The 17,758-nt window shown below is 41.7% G+C and overlaps 1 protein-coding gene and 1 long non-coding RNA gene across 8 annotated transcripts; one reads left to right on the top strand and one right to left on the bottom strand.

Annotated features, from left to right (window-relative positions):
* The first annotated feature begins 1,139 nt into the window (after positions 1–1,139).
* LOC143518507 (uncharacterized) lies at positions 1,140–2,473 on the top strand. Its single transcript, XR_013132219.1, has 2 exons — positions 1,140–1,819; positions 1,903–2,473. It is a non-coding gene; the product is annotated as an uncharacterized LOC143518507 (long non-coding RNA).
* A 2,389-nt stretch (positions 2,474–4,862) lies between these two features.
* On the bottom strand, positions 4,863–16,822 carry LOC143518471 (uncharacterized). Of its 7 annotated transcripts, XM_077010958.1 has the most exons (13): positions 16,727–16,802; positions 14,788–14,947; positions 14,188–14,375; positions 12,334–12,527; positions 11,852–11,942; positions 11,423–11,572; positions 10,906–11,023; positions 10,215–10,341; positions 9,899–9,994; positions 9,383–9,556; positions 9,245–9,286; positions 5,269–5,395; positions 4,863–5,048 (listed from the first exon to the last, which is right to left on the bottom strand). In XM_077010958.1, exons 6-13 carry the CDS (start codon positions 11,451–11,453, stop codon positions 5,011–5,013), a joined length of 753 nt encoding a protein of 250 aa, XP_076867073.1. In that variant the 5' UTR covers positions 11,454–11,572; positions 11,852–11,942; positions 12,334–12,527; positions 14,188–14,375; positions 14,788–14,947; positions 16,727–16,802; the 3' UTR covers positions 4,863–5,010. The 7 variants fall into 7 exon arrangements, with proteins under 7 accessions (XP_076867073.1, XP_076867109.1, XP_076867117.1 ...); XM_077010994.1 differs by lacking the exon at positions 9,245–9,286; XM_077011002.1 differs by lacking the exon at positions 9,899–9,994.
* Positions 16,823–17,758: the final 936 nt, after the last annotated feature.

Below are 17,758 nucleotides of genomic sequence, written 5' to 3'. Positions count from 1 at the left end.
CTTTCCCTGGTGTGAAATTTTAGTAGTCAAGTACACATCCCACCCCCAGAGCTCAGTCTAGGGTATGTTTTAAAGACCGTAGTCATATCTATACTCTTTTTATAAAGTTGTGGTATCCCTTGGCTATCATACTTATTAAAGAGAAGGTGTTTTTTTTATGTCAGCCAAGTTTTAATAGTGACCAATGGTTAATAAAGAACCTGTGTATTTTCTAAAGTAGTAACCTGTGTGCGTGTACTCATTCAGAGCTCCTCTTTGCTCTTGGAGTAAACTAAGGGGTGGTGTAGTCCGCTTTAGAATTGGGTGCTGGTGCCACAAAAGTAAAGTAGCAGGCATAGGCACAACCAACGAAAAGTCTTTTAGTTCACAGATTGTGTGAAACACAGTGCTAGGTTTAACTCTTGTAATTTTGATTCTGTTTTTTAACTACCTACATTTAACTCAGTAGAATTAATTTCACTCCAGCCAGAGCAAATGCCACTCTGATAGAGCACACATTTATTTACTCTGGCATTTTGACTGTGTACATTTCATACAGGCAAAGTGAGCGCCTCCCAGCTGTCGGACTGCGTGCACTGGACACAGGACACAGAATTACCGCACGCTTTTCCCTCACACGGTGAGTGTCTAAGCAGTCCGGTGCTTAAACTTGCTTAGTAAACTAGCTTAGTTTAGCTAGCATGCCTTTAATTAACTTGAGATTTGATTAGTATCACAATTTCTATAAAGTTATGTTGCCCTCAAAATAAGTGCACCATGTAGAAGTTTACTTTTGACTAAGAATGCTAAGAATGTGTGTCTGTGTTTAACAGGTGAAAATGTTCTTTGGTAGCTAGTGTTAGAGCTTGCCTAATTGGAGCATGTGCCTCTTAATTATGTAGGCCTATACCTAAATAATACACAGGTCTAGACTAACATTACTCAAACTGTATGTCTATTAATGAATGATATAGAAATGACATTTCAGCTAGAGCTGATTGATATGTGAATTGTGAAAACATGAGTAAGAATTTTTTCATGATATGTGGCAGTATTTAATAAATATGTTAAAATATCAGAGTATAAAAGCTCAATTATATTTTTTATATATATACACTGTGGCATGCACTCACTTAACATGTATGTATGTGTGACGGGTAGAAGTCTGGGGCAAAAGGTGAGACCGTTGGGTTAAAAATGGCCGCTTACCTGTAGCGACTCTTATAGCCTCCTTGTGCGACGGGGGCTCTGTACCGGCAGGAGGGTGCTTTTATTTTGACGCTTGCATTGTTATTGATTTCGCTTTCACCCGCTATATAGTCTCGCGTAGGGGGGACGAAGTATCGTTTGATCTCGTGGAGGCAAATCTGAGCGTCGGGAAGATCGGGTGAAGTTATTTGGCATTTTAAACCTTTGGGGAAGACCCTAGGAACGGGACTGAGCTTGCTGGCGCCGCGGGTGTGTGAGAAGCCCACATTTATACAGGTATGGCTAGTTTTGTTTAGACACTCTGTAAATGCTGGCAGTTATGGTATGGTGTACTACTGTCGTAGTATCGTCAGGCATTGGTGTTTTTTTAATAGTAACCGGCGGTCCCAGTCCAGTGTATTAACGGTTTGTTTGTTTATTTGTTTTAAAAGGAGATTGGGGGCTTTCTGAACCAGCAGTGTTGGGTGGCAGATTTTGTGTGGCAAGTACAGGCCTCGTATATGCTATGGTATGGTATGTGGCTACACGCACAGGTAGTTAATTGTTTGTATGCTTTATAGAGTCCCGGGGAATATCTGGAAGTACTACAAAGCGAAGTTGTGCGGTGCATTCCACCTGCTACAGTTAACCGGTATGCATAGTTAGAGGCATTTTGGCCTCAGTGGGTCAGCTTTCATACTAATATGTGGATAACCATTCCTTGTGTTTTTTTAGGTCTGTACAGCCAGCAACAATAGCCACTGTTTTTTTTCTTCCCCTTTTTTTTGGGTATCTCTGCATTATACTTTAACTAGTTAATAACGGGACGTCTTAGTGTTATTTGGAGGCTTTGCAGGGTGGTTTTTAATACCCTCCCCTGGTTATTCTGGTGCCCTGTTTATTTGGGAACGACGATTGGGAATAGCACGCTGAAAGGTAGAGGATATTTAGCCCCTTTACGCTGGGTTTCTGTCCCCCCGCCGGATGGACGGTTGCAGTGTCACGTTTGGTTTATTTTGATTTGATTAGTGTGGGTGACTGGAAGTATATTTATGTAAGTTTTTCTCATTTTATTGTTTGCTTACTGAATTAATGGAACGATAGTGGGTAATTTCTTACGGGGAGGTGGAACCCAGGCGGGCATTGTTGGTCCGTTTCTGCGTGGTTATTCTACTAGGCGGCCTCTATAATCTATCAGGGCCCAGGTTGTGCTAGGGGGAGGTGATTTTAGACGTGGGTCCGATATCGCTTTGATGTGTGTATCTGTCAAATTTCTTGTCCATAATAAAACTGTTAATGTACCAGCCTCTTAATGTTTCTGGGTGCCTTGTTTAGTTAATTCTTTGAGTTGGCTATTGAATAGCGGTGGAATACGGTACTGTGGGGTCACATATGTATGTATGTATGTATGGCGGTCACTCCTGAGGAGTATGACGACCCCGGCAACTTCTCTCGTGCGAGTATAATCCTATGCAGTGGAGGCAAGTCCGTCCGCAGTGATGACAGGAGAGTTGGGAAGCAACTGGCACTGGCACTGACTGGCACTGAGAGCCTCTAGTCGCACATTGCTGGCTGCGCCTCTGGGACTCTGCCCTGAGTTGACTTTCCACACTGGTGATGGACTGTCTGCAGTGAGCTCTCCAGACCATGCGGTTCTGAGCTGCAGCCTCCCATGTCTCTGCCTCGATATTGCAGATTTTCAGGTGGCTCTTCAGGCAGTCCTTGTAGCGGAGCTTCGGGCGACCAACACTTCTTCTTCCATTGTGCAGCTCACCATAAAAGACTGCTTTAGGCAGCCTTGCTTCACTCATGCGAAACTCATGTCCAGCCCAGCGGAGTTGGCACTGGGTAAGAAGAGCGTCCACACTGGGTATGCCCTTCTAACCTCTATGTTGCTGATGCAATCCTGCCAGCGGATTCTGAGAAGATGGCGCAACTGAGCCATCTGCGTGCGCTGAAGCTGGTTGACATGGCGGCGATACAAGGTATAAGTCTCTGCAGAATAAAGCAGGCAGCTGAGGACAACAGCACGGTATACCTTGCATTTGGTGGAGAGTCGGATTCCAGGCCCTATCCATACTCTGGTCTGAAGCTTCCCATATGCTGCAGAGGCTGCACTAATGCGTCTCTCCACTTCCCTGTCCAGGCTATTGTCACTGGCAAGTGTGCTTCCAAGGTAGTTGAAGCTCTGGACTGACTTGAGTGGATGCCCAGTACAGGGTCAGCAATAGCTGCGTGGCGAGGAGGCTGAAGCATGACCTCCGTTTTTGTGACGTTAATAGTGAGCCCTAGGCTCTCTGCCACCAAATGGAAGGCATCCAGCATGTTTTGAAGCTCTACCTCAGAGTGAGACACTAGAACCAAATCATCTGCGTATAGCAGTTCCCTTGCACAGACTGTGCGCGTCAGAGTCTTGGCTTTCAGGCTGGTCAGGGCAGAGCTCGAGTACAGCACTGAGATAGAGGGAAAACAGGGATGGGGCAAGCACGCACCCTTGCTTGACACCCTGCTTCACTGTAAACTCCTCAGACAGCCCTCCGTTTAGTGAGATCTGAGCCATCATTCCAGTATGTAACTGCGAGATGAGGTTGGTTAACCCGTCTGGGCATCCGTACCTGTGCAGAAGGGTCCACAGGCATTCTCTGTTCACTTAACATATGCCTACGTAATCCTACAATAACGTGATATTTACAGTTGGTTTATTAAAAATGCTTTTCAGTAAAAGTCACCAACAGAAACTCCAATGAAGGTCATTTAAAAACCAGGACGTTTCCTCACAAAAAAACCCAGGACACCCGGGACACCTGGGACAGGACGTGAAATACCGACTGGAAAATACAGACGTTTGGTCACCCTAAGTTTAGTGTCCCAACTTTTTTGGAATCTGGTTTGTAATTGAACATCATATGAGAGAATTTGCATTGTGAAATATTTATTCTATATTATTCTAAATAATGACATAAAATAAAAACATCAATTGAAATATCACATTGCCATAGGTTGTATAAAACCAAAGTGTTTCTATGTGAAAAGTAATACATGCATACTTAATACTTAAAAAGTAATACAGGTTTTATCTCTGTTAACAACTGATTGCAATGGTATTCTGAAAAACTTGAGCATATTGTAAAATATTTTGATGACTACAGGAAATAATACAGCTAATGAAACAACAACCCAGATAGCAAATTTTTGTCGGGCCAGATATGGCCCACATACGACACATTCTTCTGGCCCGGTTGCGGTTTGGAATGACGGGCCAATTCTGGCCCAACTAACATCCGCCATTATCTAGCCAAAGGTCACCCAGAATATGGCCAAAATAAGCCCTAAATTCAGCCAGCATTACCAGAACTCAGCCGGATTTGAACCATTTGGCCCATTAATGGCCCAGATGAAAACTATTTGCATTAATATTATAAATACACTAACATTTAAGCTGTAAATAAATTTAAGTGCAGTTCAATTTAAGTACTTCACCGTGTAAATAACAGATGTATTGAATCATTTAAAATAACTGAAAAACAAGAAATTTTATTTCATATTTTTATTCAAATGTGTACACATTTAAATGCAAATGAAGAACTGTCAAAAATTACATAAGATTTATAAAAAAAATAAAATGATAATGAAAGAATAAAAATAAATACAGATGCAATATAGGAATAAAACAATTGCATTCAGTTAAACTTGCTAATGTATAAAACTATATTGATAAGAGTATATTAATTAATTTCTTAGGCTAGTACTTATTTGTTCATTAAAACTATATACAAATCATGTAATAAGTATGTGTTGATTCATAAATAACAACATAACTCCTAACTAGTGCGTTTACCGGTGTCACTCTTCATGTTCTCTCACTGGTTCTTTCACTGAATCTAAAAACAAACAAAAAAGAGAAATTAATTCAACAAAGAAGCATAGAACATGGTTCTTTAGACACACCTAAGAAGAAAATATTTTCTGGGGTCCTTGTCCATAATATGCAACCTGTGATGTGGTGACCAGCGTACCCCATCACCAACTTGTAAGGTGGTCCTAAGGGACTATAGAGAGACATTAATGTGCAATTTAAAATGTACAAATGAATATACTGACCGGAGATCTGGTGGGGTCGACAGGTATTGGAAGAGTGCCGGCTGGAGCAGGGGTCCCTTTTCTCTGGGCCAGGAGGATCCACTGGTTCGAGAGGGAAGGGGGGTTCATGCTTTGTGTGTTGCAGGTCCTGTAAGAAATGGATGTATTAAAGTGTTGCTGGGGATGTACACCCCTAGGGTGGTACAATGTTTTGGCCTGGGCGGGGCCTAGGGTATAAGAGTCATGGGAGAGTAGATTCAGGGCTCTCACTTGCGGGATATAACGACTAGCAGACTGGGTCGTAGAAGTTATAGCCTTGCGGCTGACTTCATTCTTTGGTTTGGTTATAGTAGAAACCAACAAATGTGAATAGTGTACATATTTATACCTTCGTTTAATTTTGTGTTGTACAGTGTTTAGTTTACCTTTTTCACGTCGCACAATAAATCACCTTTTTGGAATATCTACATTGGAGTCCTTCCTGAGGTTCGCCAACCCACACTCTTAAGCCAACCTCTCTGACACACGTAAAACCGAAAGCCTCAGCAAAAGGGGTAGCAACAACTTCACATATGGTGGCAGCGACGGCCCGACATACGACCGTGGAAGTGGTCTGACTCGAGAAGGCGGTCGACTCACGGCAGCGGCGTGTGCAGGCGACAGCAATGGCTCCAAAGAAACAAGCACAAGTTCAGTTCCAAGAGGAGACCAGGAAACACAACCCACCTCGTCCGGCGAAGCGGTGGCCGCAACCGAGACAAACATGGAGAGAGTATGTGACATGCTGCAGACTCTAATGCAGGATCAGAGGAATAAAGATGAGCAGTGGAAACGAGAAGCTGCAAAACAAGAACAGCGATGGCGTTCGATGCAGCATCAGTTCAACCTACTCCAAGAACAAATGCAAAGAAGTCGGACTGCGAGCCAACAGGCAGAGCGCGACGAGGAGGAGGAGGACGACGAAAGAACGGCGCAGAGGCGAACGCGGATATTGAGGCCCACACCGACGGAATACACAACAAACGGACAGGTAGTACAAACGCCTGTACTGCCCAGCTGGCCAACACCGCGAATGCCAATGCTTAAAGACTCAGACGATATTGAAAATTTTTTAATCATGTTTGAGAGACTCGCACGGGCGGCGTCATGGCCACAAGAGAGCCGGGCACTACACTTGGTGCCGCTGCTAGACAGAAAAGCCCGCGCCGCTTACGTAGCGATGGACGCCGAAGAGGCGTTAGACTATGAAAACGTAAAAGAGGCGATACTGCGAAAATATGAAATAAACAAAGAAACTTACCGACAAAGATTCAGATGCCAAGACGTACGCGAAGACGAAACACCGAAAGAGCTGTACACTCGCCTCAAAGGTCTCTGAAAAGTGGATGACACCGAGCGAAAAGTCCAAAGAACAGATCGGAGACGAAATCATCATGGAGCAGTACTTACGGATGATCAATCTTGATCTACGAAGTTGGATTATAGGACGCAGCCCGAGTTCAACTCTTCAAGCAGTCAAGCTGGCGGAGGCCTACGTTTCAGCAAGACGAGCCAAGGGGACATTCAAGCTGGGCAAGTTCACCAAAGAACGACGCCAACACGGAGAGTCCGGTGAGTCAGGGGGTGGAGCTCGAGGTGGTTCAATGCCGCAGTACGTTAAATCTACCACAAGAGGGCAGTTTTACTCCAGATTTGGCAGGGACACAGATAGAAAAGGGGGCAACGCTAAGATTAAACCAGAGAGAGTCCTCAGGTGTTTCAACTGTAATGAAGTAGGACACAGAGTGAGTGTATGCCCAAAACTTAACAGCAGTACTAACCGGCTATGTTATAGCCCTACTAAGAGCAATTTATATCCCAAAGATGCCAAAGACATGCTTTTAAATGTAAAAGTAGAGGGGAGGAAGCTAAAAGCTTTCATTGATACTGGGGTGAGCCAAACTATGATCTTGGCCTCCTGTGTACCCAAATACCAGCTTAACCATACTGGTCAGCTCAAAGTCAAGTGCATACACAGGGATGAACAGACATACCCCACTGCCAAAGTAAAGGTGGAAATAAAGGGGCAGGTTTACTCATTAATGGTGGGACTGATGAATAGTTCACCATATTCGGTCATTTTAGGCAGAGATGTCCCAGTGCTTATAGATCTGTTGAGAGAGCAGCAAAGTGAAGCTGAAGTGATGGTTGCTACTAGATCAAGTGCCAAAAGAGCAGAACAGGAAAACATTAAGACCCTCAATGAGCTCCCCTACAGTGAAACTTATAAACCCAAAAAGACAAGACAGCAGAAAAGGCAGGCTAAAATACATGGCACAGAAATAAAAGAACAAGTGGTAATACCTGAGCCAGATTTTAAATTGCCAGAAATAAATATAGCAGAACTACAGGAAAGGGACCCTACATTGAAGTCTCTTTTTACCAAAGCAGGACAGCACAGAGAGGGAACGGAAAACCAGTTCTTTGTGAGGGACAAAATATTATATAGGAGGAAAAGAGAGATGGAACAGCTAGTTGTTCCAAAAAGTCTGAGAACTGAGGTTTTAAAACTTGGGCACTCCGAGCCATGGACGGGCCATATGGGAAATGCAAAGACGCTAAGTCGCATCTCTAGCAGATTTTACTGGCCAGGACAGCACTTAGACATTTTAAGTTACTGTAAGTCATGCCCAGAGTGTCAGTTAACTACCCCAGTCAAAAAGTCAGACAGAGCACCCCTCATAAATTTACCCATAATAGAGGAACCATTCTCGCGTATAGCGATGGACATAGTGGGTCCCCTCCCGCGCAGTAGGGCGGGCAATAGATATATCTTGGTCATCTGTGATTATGCAACTAGGTACCCAGAAGCCTTCACCCTCAAATAGGTTAAAACACGACAGTTGGTAAATGCATTGACTCAGTTTATCTCCAGGGTAGGCATTCCTAGAGAAATTTTAACAGATCAGGGCACTAATTTTACCTCAAAACAGATGAAAGATGTTTTTAACCTGCTAGGCATAAAAGGCATCAGAACCACCCCGTACCCTCAGACAGATGGCCTGGTAGAGCGCTTTAACAAAAGCCTGAAAGCGCTACTATGCCGGTTTGTGTCTGACACAGGGTCAGATTGGGACATATGGCTACCCTACATCCTGTTTGCTTACCGTGAAGTGCCCCAAGCATCCACAGGATTTTCACCATTCCAGATGATATTCGGGAGAGAGGTGAGAGGCCCATTAGATGTATTGAAAGAAGCATGGGAAGGCCAGGACACTACAAGTCAACTAAATGCTCTTTCACATGTGATGAAGATGAGGGAAAAGATGGCGAGTGTGACAGAGATGGTCAGAGAGAACCTGGAGCAAGCACAGCAGTACCAGAAGTGCTGGTACGACAAAGCGTCTAGGCCCAGAACATTGAAGCCAGGAGAGAAGGTGTTGGTGTTACTACCGACATCAGAAACGAGCCTGCTTGCAAAATGGCATGGCCCATATGAGGTGTTACGACAAGTGAACCAGACCACATATGAACTGTCACTGCCAGACTGCAAGAAAACAAAGCAGTCTTTCCACATCAACATGCTCTGGCAGTGGAGAGAACGGGAACAAGAGACTGCAGAGCATTTATGGGTAAGGGCAACAGGAGAAGAGCAGGAGTGTGTGGAGCAATACTTTCCATCAGGCACCAAACACTCTGGAACAACACTGGACTTAAACCACTTGACACCAATGCAGTGCAGAGAGTTACAAGGCATCATTCCCAAAGACATCTTCAGGGAGCAGATGAGCTCATATAGAGGCTTGGGAAAGCTAAGTTTCTGTCTACGTTGGACTTGTGTAAAGGCTACTGGCAGGTCCCATTGACAGCAGCAGCTAAAGAGCTTACAGCGTTCCATGCCCCTAACGGCTTATACCACTTCATAACAATGCTGTTCGGTTTGCATGGGGCCGCCGCAACCTTCCAGCGCCTAATGGATGAAGTATTGAAAGGAACAGAGGAGTTCGCAGCAGCTTACCTGGATGACGTGGTGGTCTACAGTGAGACTTGGCAAGATCACCTAAAGCATATAGAAGCTGTGTTGAAGAGGATCCATGATGCAGGATTGACAGCTAATCCATCAAAGTGTCACCTAGCAAAAGAGACTGTGTCTTACCTCGGTTATGTACTTGGAGGTGGAGTCATCAGGCCACAGGTCGATAAAGTCGACGCCATAAAAACATGCCCAGCACCGACAACTAAGAGGAGGGTCAGGTCCTTCTTGGGACTTGTAGGATGGTATCGACGGTTCATTCCTGACTTTGCAGCACGTGCGGCACCACTTGCAGAACTGACCAAAAAGGACAAACCACAGAGAGTGAAATGGACAGAGGAGTGTGACAAGGCTTTCAGAGGTTTGAGAGACTGTTTATGTTCAGAACCGGTCCTGCAGAGCCCAGATTTCAGCAGACCATTTACAGTCCAGACGGATGCATCAGACAATGGACTGGGGGCGGTGTTGCTCCAGGGTGAGGAGGGCGAGCTGATGCCAGTTTTGTACATCAGCCGAAAGCTGTTTCCTCGGGAGCGGAACTACTCCACCGTGGAAAAGGAGGCACTAGCGGTGAAATGGGCCCTGGACTCTTTAAAATATCAATCAATCAATCAATCATGATTTGATTTAAAATATTACCTGATGGGCAATGACTTTGTGTTGGAGACAGACCATCGTGCGCTGCAATGGATGCCCCAGATGAAAGACTCTAATGCTCGCATCACAAGGTGGTACCTGTCACTCCAACCATTCAAGTTTCAGGTCCGGTACAAAAAAGGGACACAGAATGTCACAGCGGACTTTTTATCCCATCACAACGACTTGTGACTACGATAAGGAGGGGGATATGTGATGTGGTGACCAGCGTACCCCATCACCAACTTGTAAGGTGGTCCTAAGGGACTATAGAGAGATATTAATGTGCAATTTAAAATGTACAAATGAATATACTGACCGGAGATCTGGTGCGGTCGACGGGTATTGGAAGAGTGCCGGCTGGAGCAGGGGTCCCTTTTCTCTGGGCTAGGAGGATCCACTGGTTCGAGAGGGAAGGGGGGTTCATGCTTTGTGTGTTGCAGGTCCTGTAAGAAATGGATGTATTAAAGTGTTGCTGGGGATGTACACCCCAAGGACGGTACAATGTTTTGGCCTGGGCGGGGCCTAGGGTATAAGAGTCATGGGAGAGTAGATTCAGGGCTCTCACTTGCGGGATATAACGACTAGCAGACTGGGTCGTAGAAGTTATAGCCTTGCGGCTGACTTCATTCTTTGGTTTGATTATAGTAGAAACCAACAAATGTGAATAGTGTACATATTTATACCTTCGTTTAATTTTGTGTTGTACAGTGTTTTGTTTACCTTTTTCACGTCACACAATAAATCACCTTTTTGGAATATCTACATTTGAGTCCTTCCTGAGGTTCGCCAACCCACACCCTTAAGCCAACCTCTCTGACACGCGTAAAACCGAAAGCCTCAGCAAAAGGGGTAGCAACAACTTCACACAACCTAACAACACAACTTTAAAGTCACATCGAGTTTGATGTGATAGTAATCAATTTAAATTAATAAACTTCTGTTTTATGGACTTATGTTCTTGACTGACAAGATACACTGGAAGTAATGCACAACTGAAATCTGTGTACCTCATTCGAGCTCGTCTTCCTCCTTCACGGTCCCCTGCGAGTTGAAGCAACCACTTCATACACCGTTCAACATCCAAATCAGTTGCTTTGGCTGTGATGGGATTTCTCGGTATAGCATCTACAAAATTCAATATCATAAATCAAACAAAGACCATGTTCAATTTAAAAATACAAACTTTTAATGTTCACTGCTTTGCCCACATACACAAATCTCATTCTGCATTTTCAGCCTAAGGCATATAAAAAATGTACAAAAACAAATCCGAAAAAATGCAAATAAAATTAAAATGCAGTTTACTTACATTTACTTTATTTTATGTAAATAAAATAAAGGTTTTTTTATGGCAGATGCCGATATTTCATGATGATGATTATAAACATTAATTCAGCACTGTCTTTGGCTGCAGAGTGATCATACTAGTCAAACAAACTGGACTTTGAGAATCAAAAATGCTCGATCATGATACAGACTCCCTAGTGTGAGTACACGCTTAAAAATTCAGAAATTAACTCTTACCAATCAGTACTGATTTTAGATGCAGTGGCATTTTTCCATTGACTCCTCACCAGTTGATCCTTTTGGCCACACTGTTGAAAATGTTTGCTTCGTTACAGCCCAAACAGTCTCCCTGATGTCACCTCCACCAGCAAGACCCAAGGTGCAAATCTGAAAGTACAATGTATAATATACATTTTCATTCATTTCAAAAATGCCTACCGTACATATTAAGTGACCAATATTCATTAATTGCACGTTGCATCAGTAAGAGCAGAGTGTGAAGGTTCAATTAGCAGGGTAAGAGCACAGTTTTGCTCAAAATATTGCAATGCACACAACATTAGGCAAACATGACTATCACATGATGCAAAAAAGTCAAAATCCCCAAAAGTGGAGATGCATGTTTTGATGCTGGTCACCTGTTGAAACCAACCACAGGTCACTTACCTTCTTCTTTTGGGTCTAGGTTGGTCTTCTTCCTCAGTTTGTATATCTGTGTGCTCCACAGGTAGTTTTCTTCTAGCAGCACTGTAATCACCTAATAATTAAAAGACAAACTTCAGCCACCATAAACTGTGACGCTGTATTGTTCTGTAAAGCAGGCAGGCACTTAATGTCTAAGGCACTATCCACATGTACCCAGACATTTTACATTTACATTTATGGCATTTAGCAGACGCTCTTATCCAGAGCAACTTACAAAAGTGCTATATATTTTAAAATATATAGAAATTCCTTTAACTATTAAACACTTGTGTGAGCACTCCAGCATAGCTTAGCTTAAGTGAAGTTTAATCATAAATGTTTCAATAAATATATTGATACTGGATTACTGTGCATCAATAACATATGACAAAAATGTTATTTTGCACCATTGTTACTTAAAATCACGATTATAGTGTTGTAATCAAAACACGCTGTATACTTACTTGCTGTGTAGATAACACGAATGCTGTATGGGATCCACGAGTCTTGTGGTTGCTCTTGAGATTTGACTGCTCTCAGTATCATTTATAAGGAGGCCCGTAGCAAATGCCATCTTTCACCCAAGCAGCTGGAACGACTTCTACCTCAGTGTTAAATGTGCAGTTCAAGTAGTCAAGGACAACTGGCCACCATCCACCTACAGGAAAACACAATCACAATGGCATTTTATTAATATTTTTTTAGAAATAATTATTCTAGTTACTGTTTAACATTCATCAGTTAAAAGAAAATGGTGCAAAGATAGCTGACAGCAGATATCATGCTATCTTTGACCAAGTTATTGTTGTGATTTTCATCTTAATCCCTTCATAGTTTGTTTACATTACAATATTGAATCAACAGCTTATCATAATTTATATATTTTGACTAGTCATAAAGTATTAATCGAATCTCTAATATTAATCACTATATGTTTTGCTTACATTATATTAAGGATCAAGTTGCTTGTTAGTAAGAATGACTGTGTAAGCGCTTGTGTGCCACTTCCAATACTCCATGCGTTTGCAGTAGGCTAAAAATGGGATGTGTAAGAGAAGGCTCACTGTGGCCTTATGTGGTGAGGCCAGGTAGTAAGACCTCGCTTCCAGAATAGAGACAGCTGTAGGTTGAATTATGGAATGTGCAGTTCCTATGTTTAGAGGGAAGCATATATAATGGTGAAGAGAGCAGACAGCTTCAGAGCTGCACATGGGGTGACATGATTAGGTAATGTGAGCTCTCCAGAGATCTCTGTATTAAATTAATTAATAGGCCTATGTGTATTTTTTAATAAAAGGATAAAGACAAGACTGGTAATGTTTTTCTTTTGCAATCAACGAACACGCTGCGCTAAGGTAAGAAAAGGTTAAAGCGTAACATCATATAGTAAATTAGATGATCAAGATGATAAGTGAGGAATATTTTATCAATTTCTCAATTTTATCATAGTTCAGAGATGATGTAGCTTAATGGCTACTACTCACATTTAACCCACCCATGTTCGTAACAAACACAAAAGGATATAGGTTAAGGAGCCAAAAAAAAAACAAAGATTTGTCCTAAAAAACAAAGATCACTCATAAACAGAGCCGGAGTGGCTAATCGGGAGATTCGGGAGGATTCCCGATGGGCCGGCTCATGTCAGTCTCTAGTTTGGGCCGATTGGGATGGAAATATAATTTTGGGCCGGATTTGCACATGAAACTCCCGGGCTGAAAAAGTGGCCCACTCCGGCCATGCTCATAAATACTTTTTTCTGAGCTAATTACCATACAAATAAGTAACTTGCAATAATAATAAGTTTATTTATATATCTTTCACAAACTCAAGGTCGCTTTACAATGTTAAAAACAATATCTCCATAGTATTTTGTAATACGCGCGCGAGCCGCATCTTGTAAAAAAAAATATGGTTAGCGAGATTTCACATTAACGACCGACAGCCTATTAATTGTAAATTCCTATCTTAATGCCATTTCACCTAAATGCGATGTTTTTGCGGGGCAGCTAAGTATTGGTTAAATATAACATTTGAGTGTGATTGTAGAGTGTGTTGGGTCGAGGAGGTGAAATGAGGATATCCATTTTGGAATACCAGCTAACGTTTTATTTCCTTTTATTTTATTTATTCATACTTTTATTTATTTTATTTTCCTTTTTATTTCGTTTTATTTATTTTTATTTTATTTTATTAACGTATTTCCTCAGTTTTTGAAACTGCTGGATATAAAAGACGTATACTATTTAGTGTGATTAAGTTTTAAATATTCTATCACTTAAAGAAATAATATAATTATTAGGAGTTAATACTTATTATACCTGTGTCAACACTATAGCTGTGATCAGCAGCTATGGGCCCTGTCTTTACAGGTCCAGTGGTGCATCGTAGTGCAGGGGGCTTCCTCTTTCTGAGTGCGGGGCGATGCACAAAAATGGTGGGAACAGCATCTGCTCTCAGTCTAGTCTTGCCGTTTGGTTCTGATGAACTGGTCTGCCTCAAAATGTGCCTGCAGAGTGATGTGAGTTTACTCCTCACACATGACAACTCAGTTTTGTCTACCCATATACATATCCCATAGCGGGTGAATACACAGTATTAGAGAACACTTACTGGATACGTATACACTCATTACATGTATAAAAAACAACCAAGGATGTGCAACAAATTCAAATTCATATTGTATCAATACTCATAATAATAATTTTCTCCTGTCTTTTTCTCCTCTCTCTCTTTAAGCCAAAGAACCATAGGGGATTCAATGGAGCCTGCAACTAGATAGCACCCTCACCCTGCACCCGAGTCTGTCTGGAGTCTTTGATTTTTTTTTGTTCACTATTCTGTATTTTAATAAATTATGCATTAAGCTTTCCAATAGTGTGTTTATTGTGAAAAGTGCAAATGCAGTGTTTGATGATTACCTCACATATATATTTGCTGTTGTAATCTTTAGTGAGGGTAAGATTGCTACTGCTTAGTTGAGACAACCATTTTTTTTTCTCCTCTCAGTATCAGTGGGGAAACCATACATTTTTGCTCGATTGGAGCATCCCCATGCAACACAGCAAACCATGGTGGACACTACACAAACAACACGGAGGAAAAGACACAGAAAAACTGCTTGACATGATATTCATATTTGAGATTATTAGAGATTTATTTAATGAATTAATTGCTGTAAATAAGTGTGTATTAAAAAGACAAGATATATATATATATATAATTTATCAATGTATTTTAATGTCATATACTGTCTGGATGTAAATGTAATGTGTTTTAATGTACCCTTTTAAAGCATATTTCTGCACAATGAAGTCAAAGAAAATTTTCCTTCTGTCAGAAAATGTACATTAGTTATTTAGATTACTTAGGTCCCCAATACCATGGGATTACAGAAATCACCATGATTTAAAGATATTGTGATGAACGTAGAGAAAGAGGGTGGGTTAATTAGGGGGAGGGGTTTAGTGGGATTAAAAACGGAAGAGATGCGTTGGGGGGGGCGATGGTGCATGGCGACGCTTTGTTTGGAAATGGACTGTTTTCCTGCGAATCCGGATTGTGTGGGTGCACTCTGAGGGACTTTTGTGGAGACTAAAGAGAATGCGAACGCGACTTGGAGACTTTGGAGGTGTTCGCGACATACCAGAGGAACTCTGAGAGACTGCTGAGTGTTGCGTGATGCATTTGGGTTAACGTGCTGAACAAAGACATCCGACTCCACAGCTACACGGGGGGGGGGGGGGGGGGGGGGGGGGGGGGGAGTCTGTTATTTTAAAACTAAACTTATGTGTATGTGTGTCAGTTGAGAAATGGGGATAGGGTGGGAGATAAACCGTTTGATGAATTAGTATAGGCCTCCCAGCATTAATGAATTAAGTGTGATTATTGGGTGTGTGTGTGTGAAGTGGTAGTAGGTGATGTGCCTTAATTAATGTGTGTTGTGGTGTGATTTTTGGGTTTTATAAAGTAGCACGTGATTGTTTGGTCAGAAATGCTGGTAGAGACTTCTATTCTAAACATTGTATGAGTTGGGGTAGGTAGCTGTGGGAAGGGATGGTCTACTGGGGTATTCAGTGAGGATAGCCGACGATCTTTCTCTAAATAGCCCGTGGGGGTGTGCGGTGATACACAGTGTCTTTTAAGAGTGTTTTGACGAAGGGGTTTTTTTCCCGTGATGTTTTAAAGAGGTATTACTTTAACTGGGGTGGGGGAATGTGTGTGTGTGCAGTGATGTCATGGGTCTAGTGGAGGGAAGGTCAGTCGTGCTGTAGGTAATTTAAATTATGATCATGAATAAATATTGTTATTTGGCTTAAACCTGTGTTGATGGTGATATTGAAGGGCGGGGGAAGATTGATCAGGCTCGTTCGGGCCGTACCGGAGACACAAAGGTGGTGGCAGCTATTTAAATGGTCCAGTGGCTTAGAGCCCTCTAGTGGCAGTAAACGGTAATATTACGTAACTGGCTACATAGAGATAAGGATAAAAAGGGGGTTCATTACAATATGTTAATGTTAGAAAATTAATCTGAATTTCTCACCTCTTCCTGTCCCTCTAAATATATAAATGAACGTAATATATAACAATTATAAAACAATCAAAGCATTAAACAGCAATGTGCTCTAAAATTAGCCTAAAGTTGGTCGCCATATGTTCACAATAATCCTCAAATCGCAGTTCTGTCTGTGTGTTTATGCGCTCAAATTGAACTTCCTGGAACTATCTGAAGCCTCCGTGAATCACGTGACCATCAAGCGTTTTGAACTTCCGTTGTCGCGACTCTCTCTCTATACGGCTCTGACCTAAACAAGAAAAGAAGCACATATGTTTTTATAAGAAAAAAGAAACTTTACTCACCATATGAGGTTGGCTTGACTTGTTTTTCCCGCATTGGTGGCGCTGCTCTCCTCAGGATGAAGCAGGTTCAGACCAGTTCACTCAACGACCGTCCCGCTCCACCCCTCCCCCACCCCATATATGTCACGCCCCCATGTTGCTTTGAGGACCACAAGACAGCTTCACTAATGTATTACTCTAATACAGAGTAAAATGGGCAACTTTCGGAAACATAAATTATATATATATAAACTATGCATCTTACAATGTGATATGTAATCTGAACATATATATATATATATATATATATATATATATATATATATTTGTAAATGGCAAACATTTACCCATGTCACTAGCATTTAGCAACCATTTTGTTCATAAAAATGAATTAATACTAATAATAAACTAAACACTAATAATACACTTTCTCTAGCTCAGGATGCAAATATAAACAGTAACACTTAATTAACAGGACCCAAGACAACACAAGGTAAATTATTATATTATATTATATTATATTATATTCATTATTTGTCTTTAAATTATGAGACATTATAATTTTTATAATTATATTAAAAGTTTATATATCATTTATGCAGTTTAAAAAAGTTTATATATCAGTTATAAATCATTTATGCAGATCTGCTTGTTTAATGTCAGACTGAAACAGCACAACTGAAAAATTCCGGTAGACCAGCAGTGGGCCGCAAATGGCCCAATACCGTGTTGCCTTTGCTGACATTCAGCCAGATCTGCCGGCATACTGCCACATTTGGCCCAGCATCGTATGCTATCTGGAAATACAGCTAATCAGACAACAATACAGCTAAGGAAACAGCAGGAAATGTAATAAAATAGCAGCTTTGCACTGTGTTAGACGCTCAAAACTCTGCTGCCTGTGAAGGTTGCCATGTGTTCTTCTAATTTACCTGTAGGTAAAGATTTAACTAATTGTAAATGATTTCATTATATTCCAAAACAAATCTCTTTTGCTCTCAATGTATTAGTGAATTACAATTACAGAAGGCCTCTCACATCTTTCTAGAACAT

The sequence above is a fragment of the Brachyhypopomus gauderio genome, chromosome 1, assembly GCF_052324685.1.
Source record: "Brachyhypopomus gauderio isolate BG-103 chromosome 1, BGAUD_0.2, whole genome shotgun sequence".
Taxonomy (NCBI): Eukaryota; Metazoa; Chordata; class Actinopteri; order Gymnotiformes; family Hypopomidae; genus Brachyhypopomus; species Brachyhypopomus gauderio.
This window is presented reverse-complemented; position numbering and strand designations above follow the sequence as displayed.

Bases quoted from the DNA above. Each gene is read 5' to 3' on its own strand.
- LOC143518471 (XM_077010976.1), bottom strand. From the start codon at position 11,453: ATGCCACTGCATCTAAAATCAGTACTGATTG. The intron at 11,024-11,422 runs GTAAGAGTTAAT...TGAATTTTGTAG, and splicing joins TCTAAAATCAGTACTGATTG to ATGCTATACCGAGAAATCCC. The intron at 10,342-10,905 runs GTACACAGATTT...CATTTCTTACAG, and splicing joins GGAAGACGAGCTCGAATGAG to GACCTGCAACACACAAAGCA.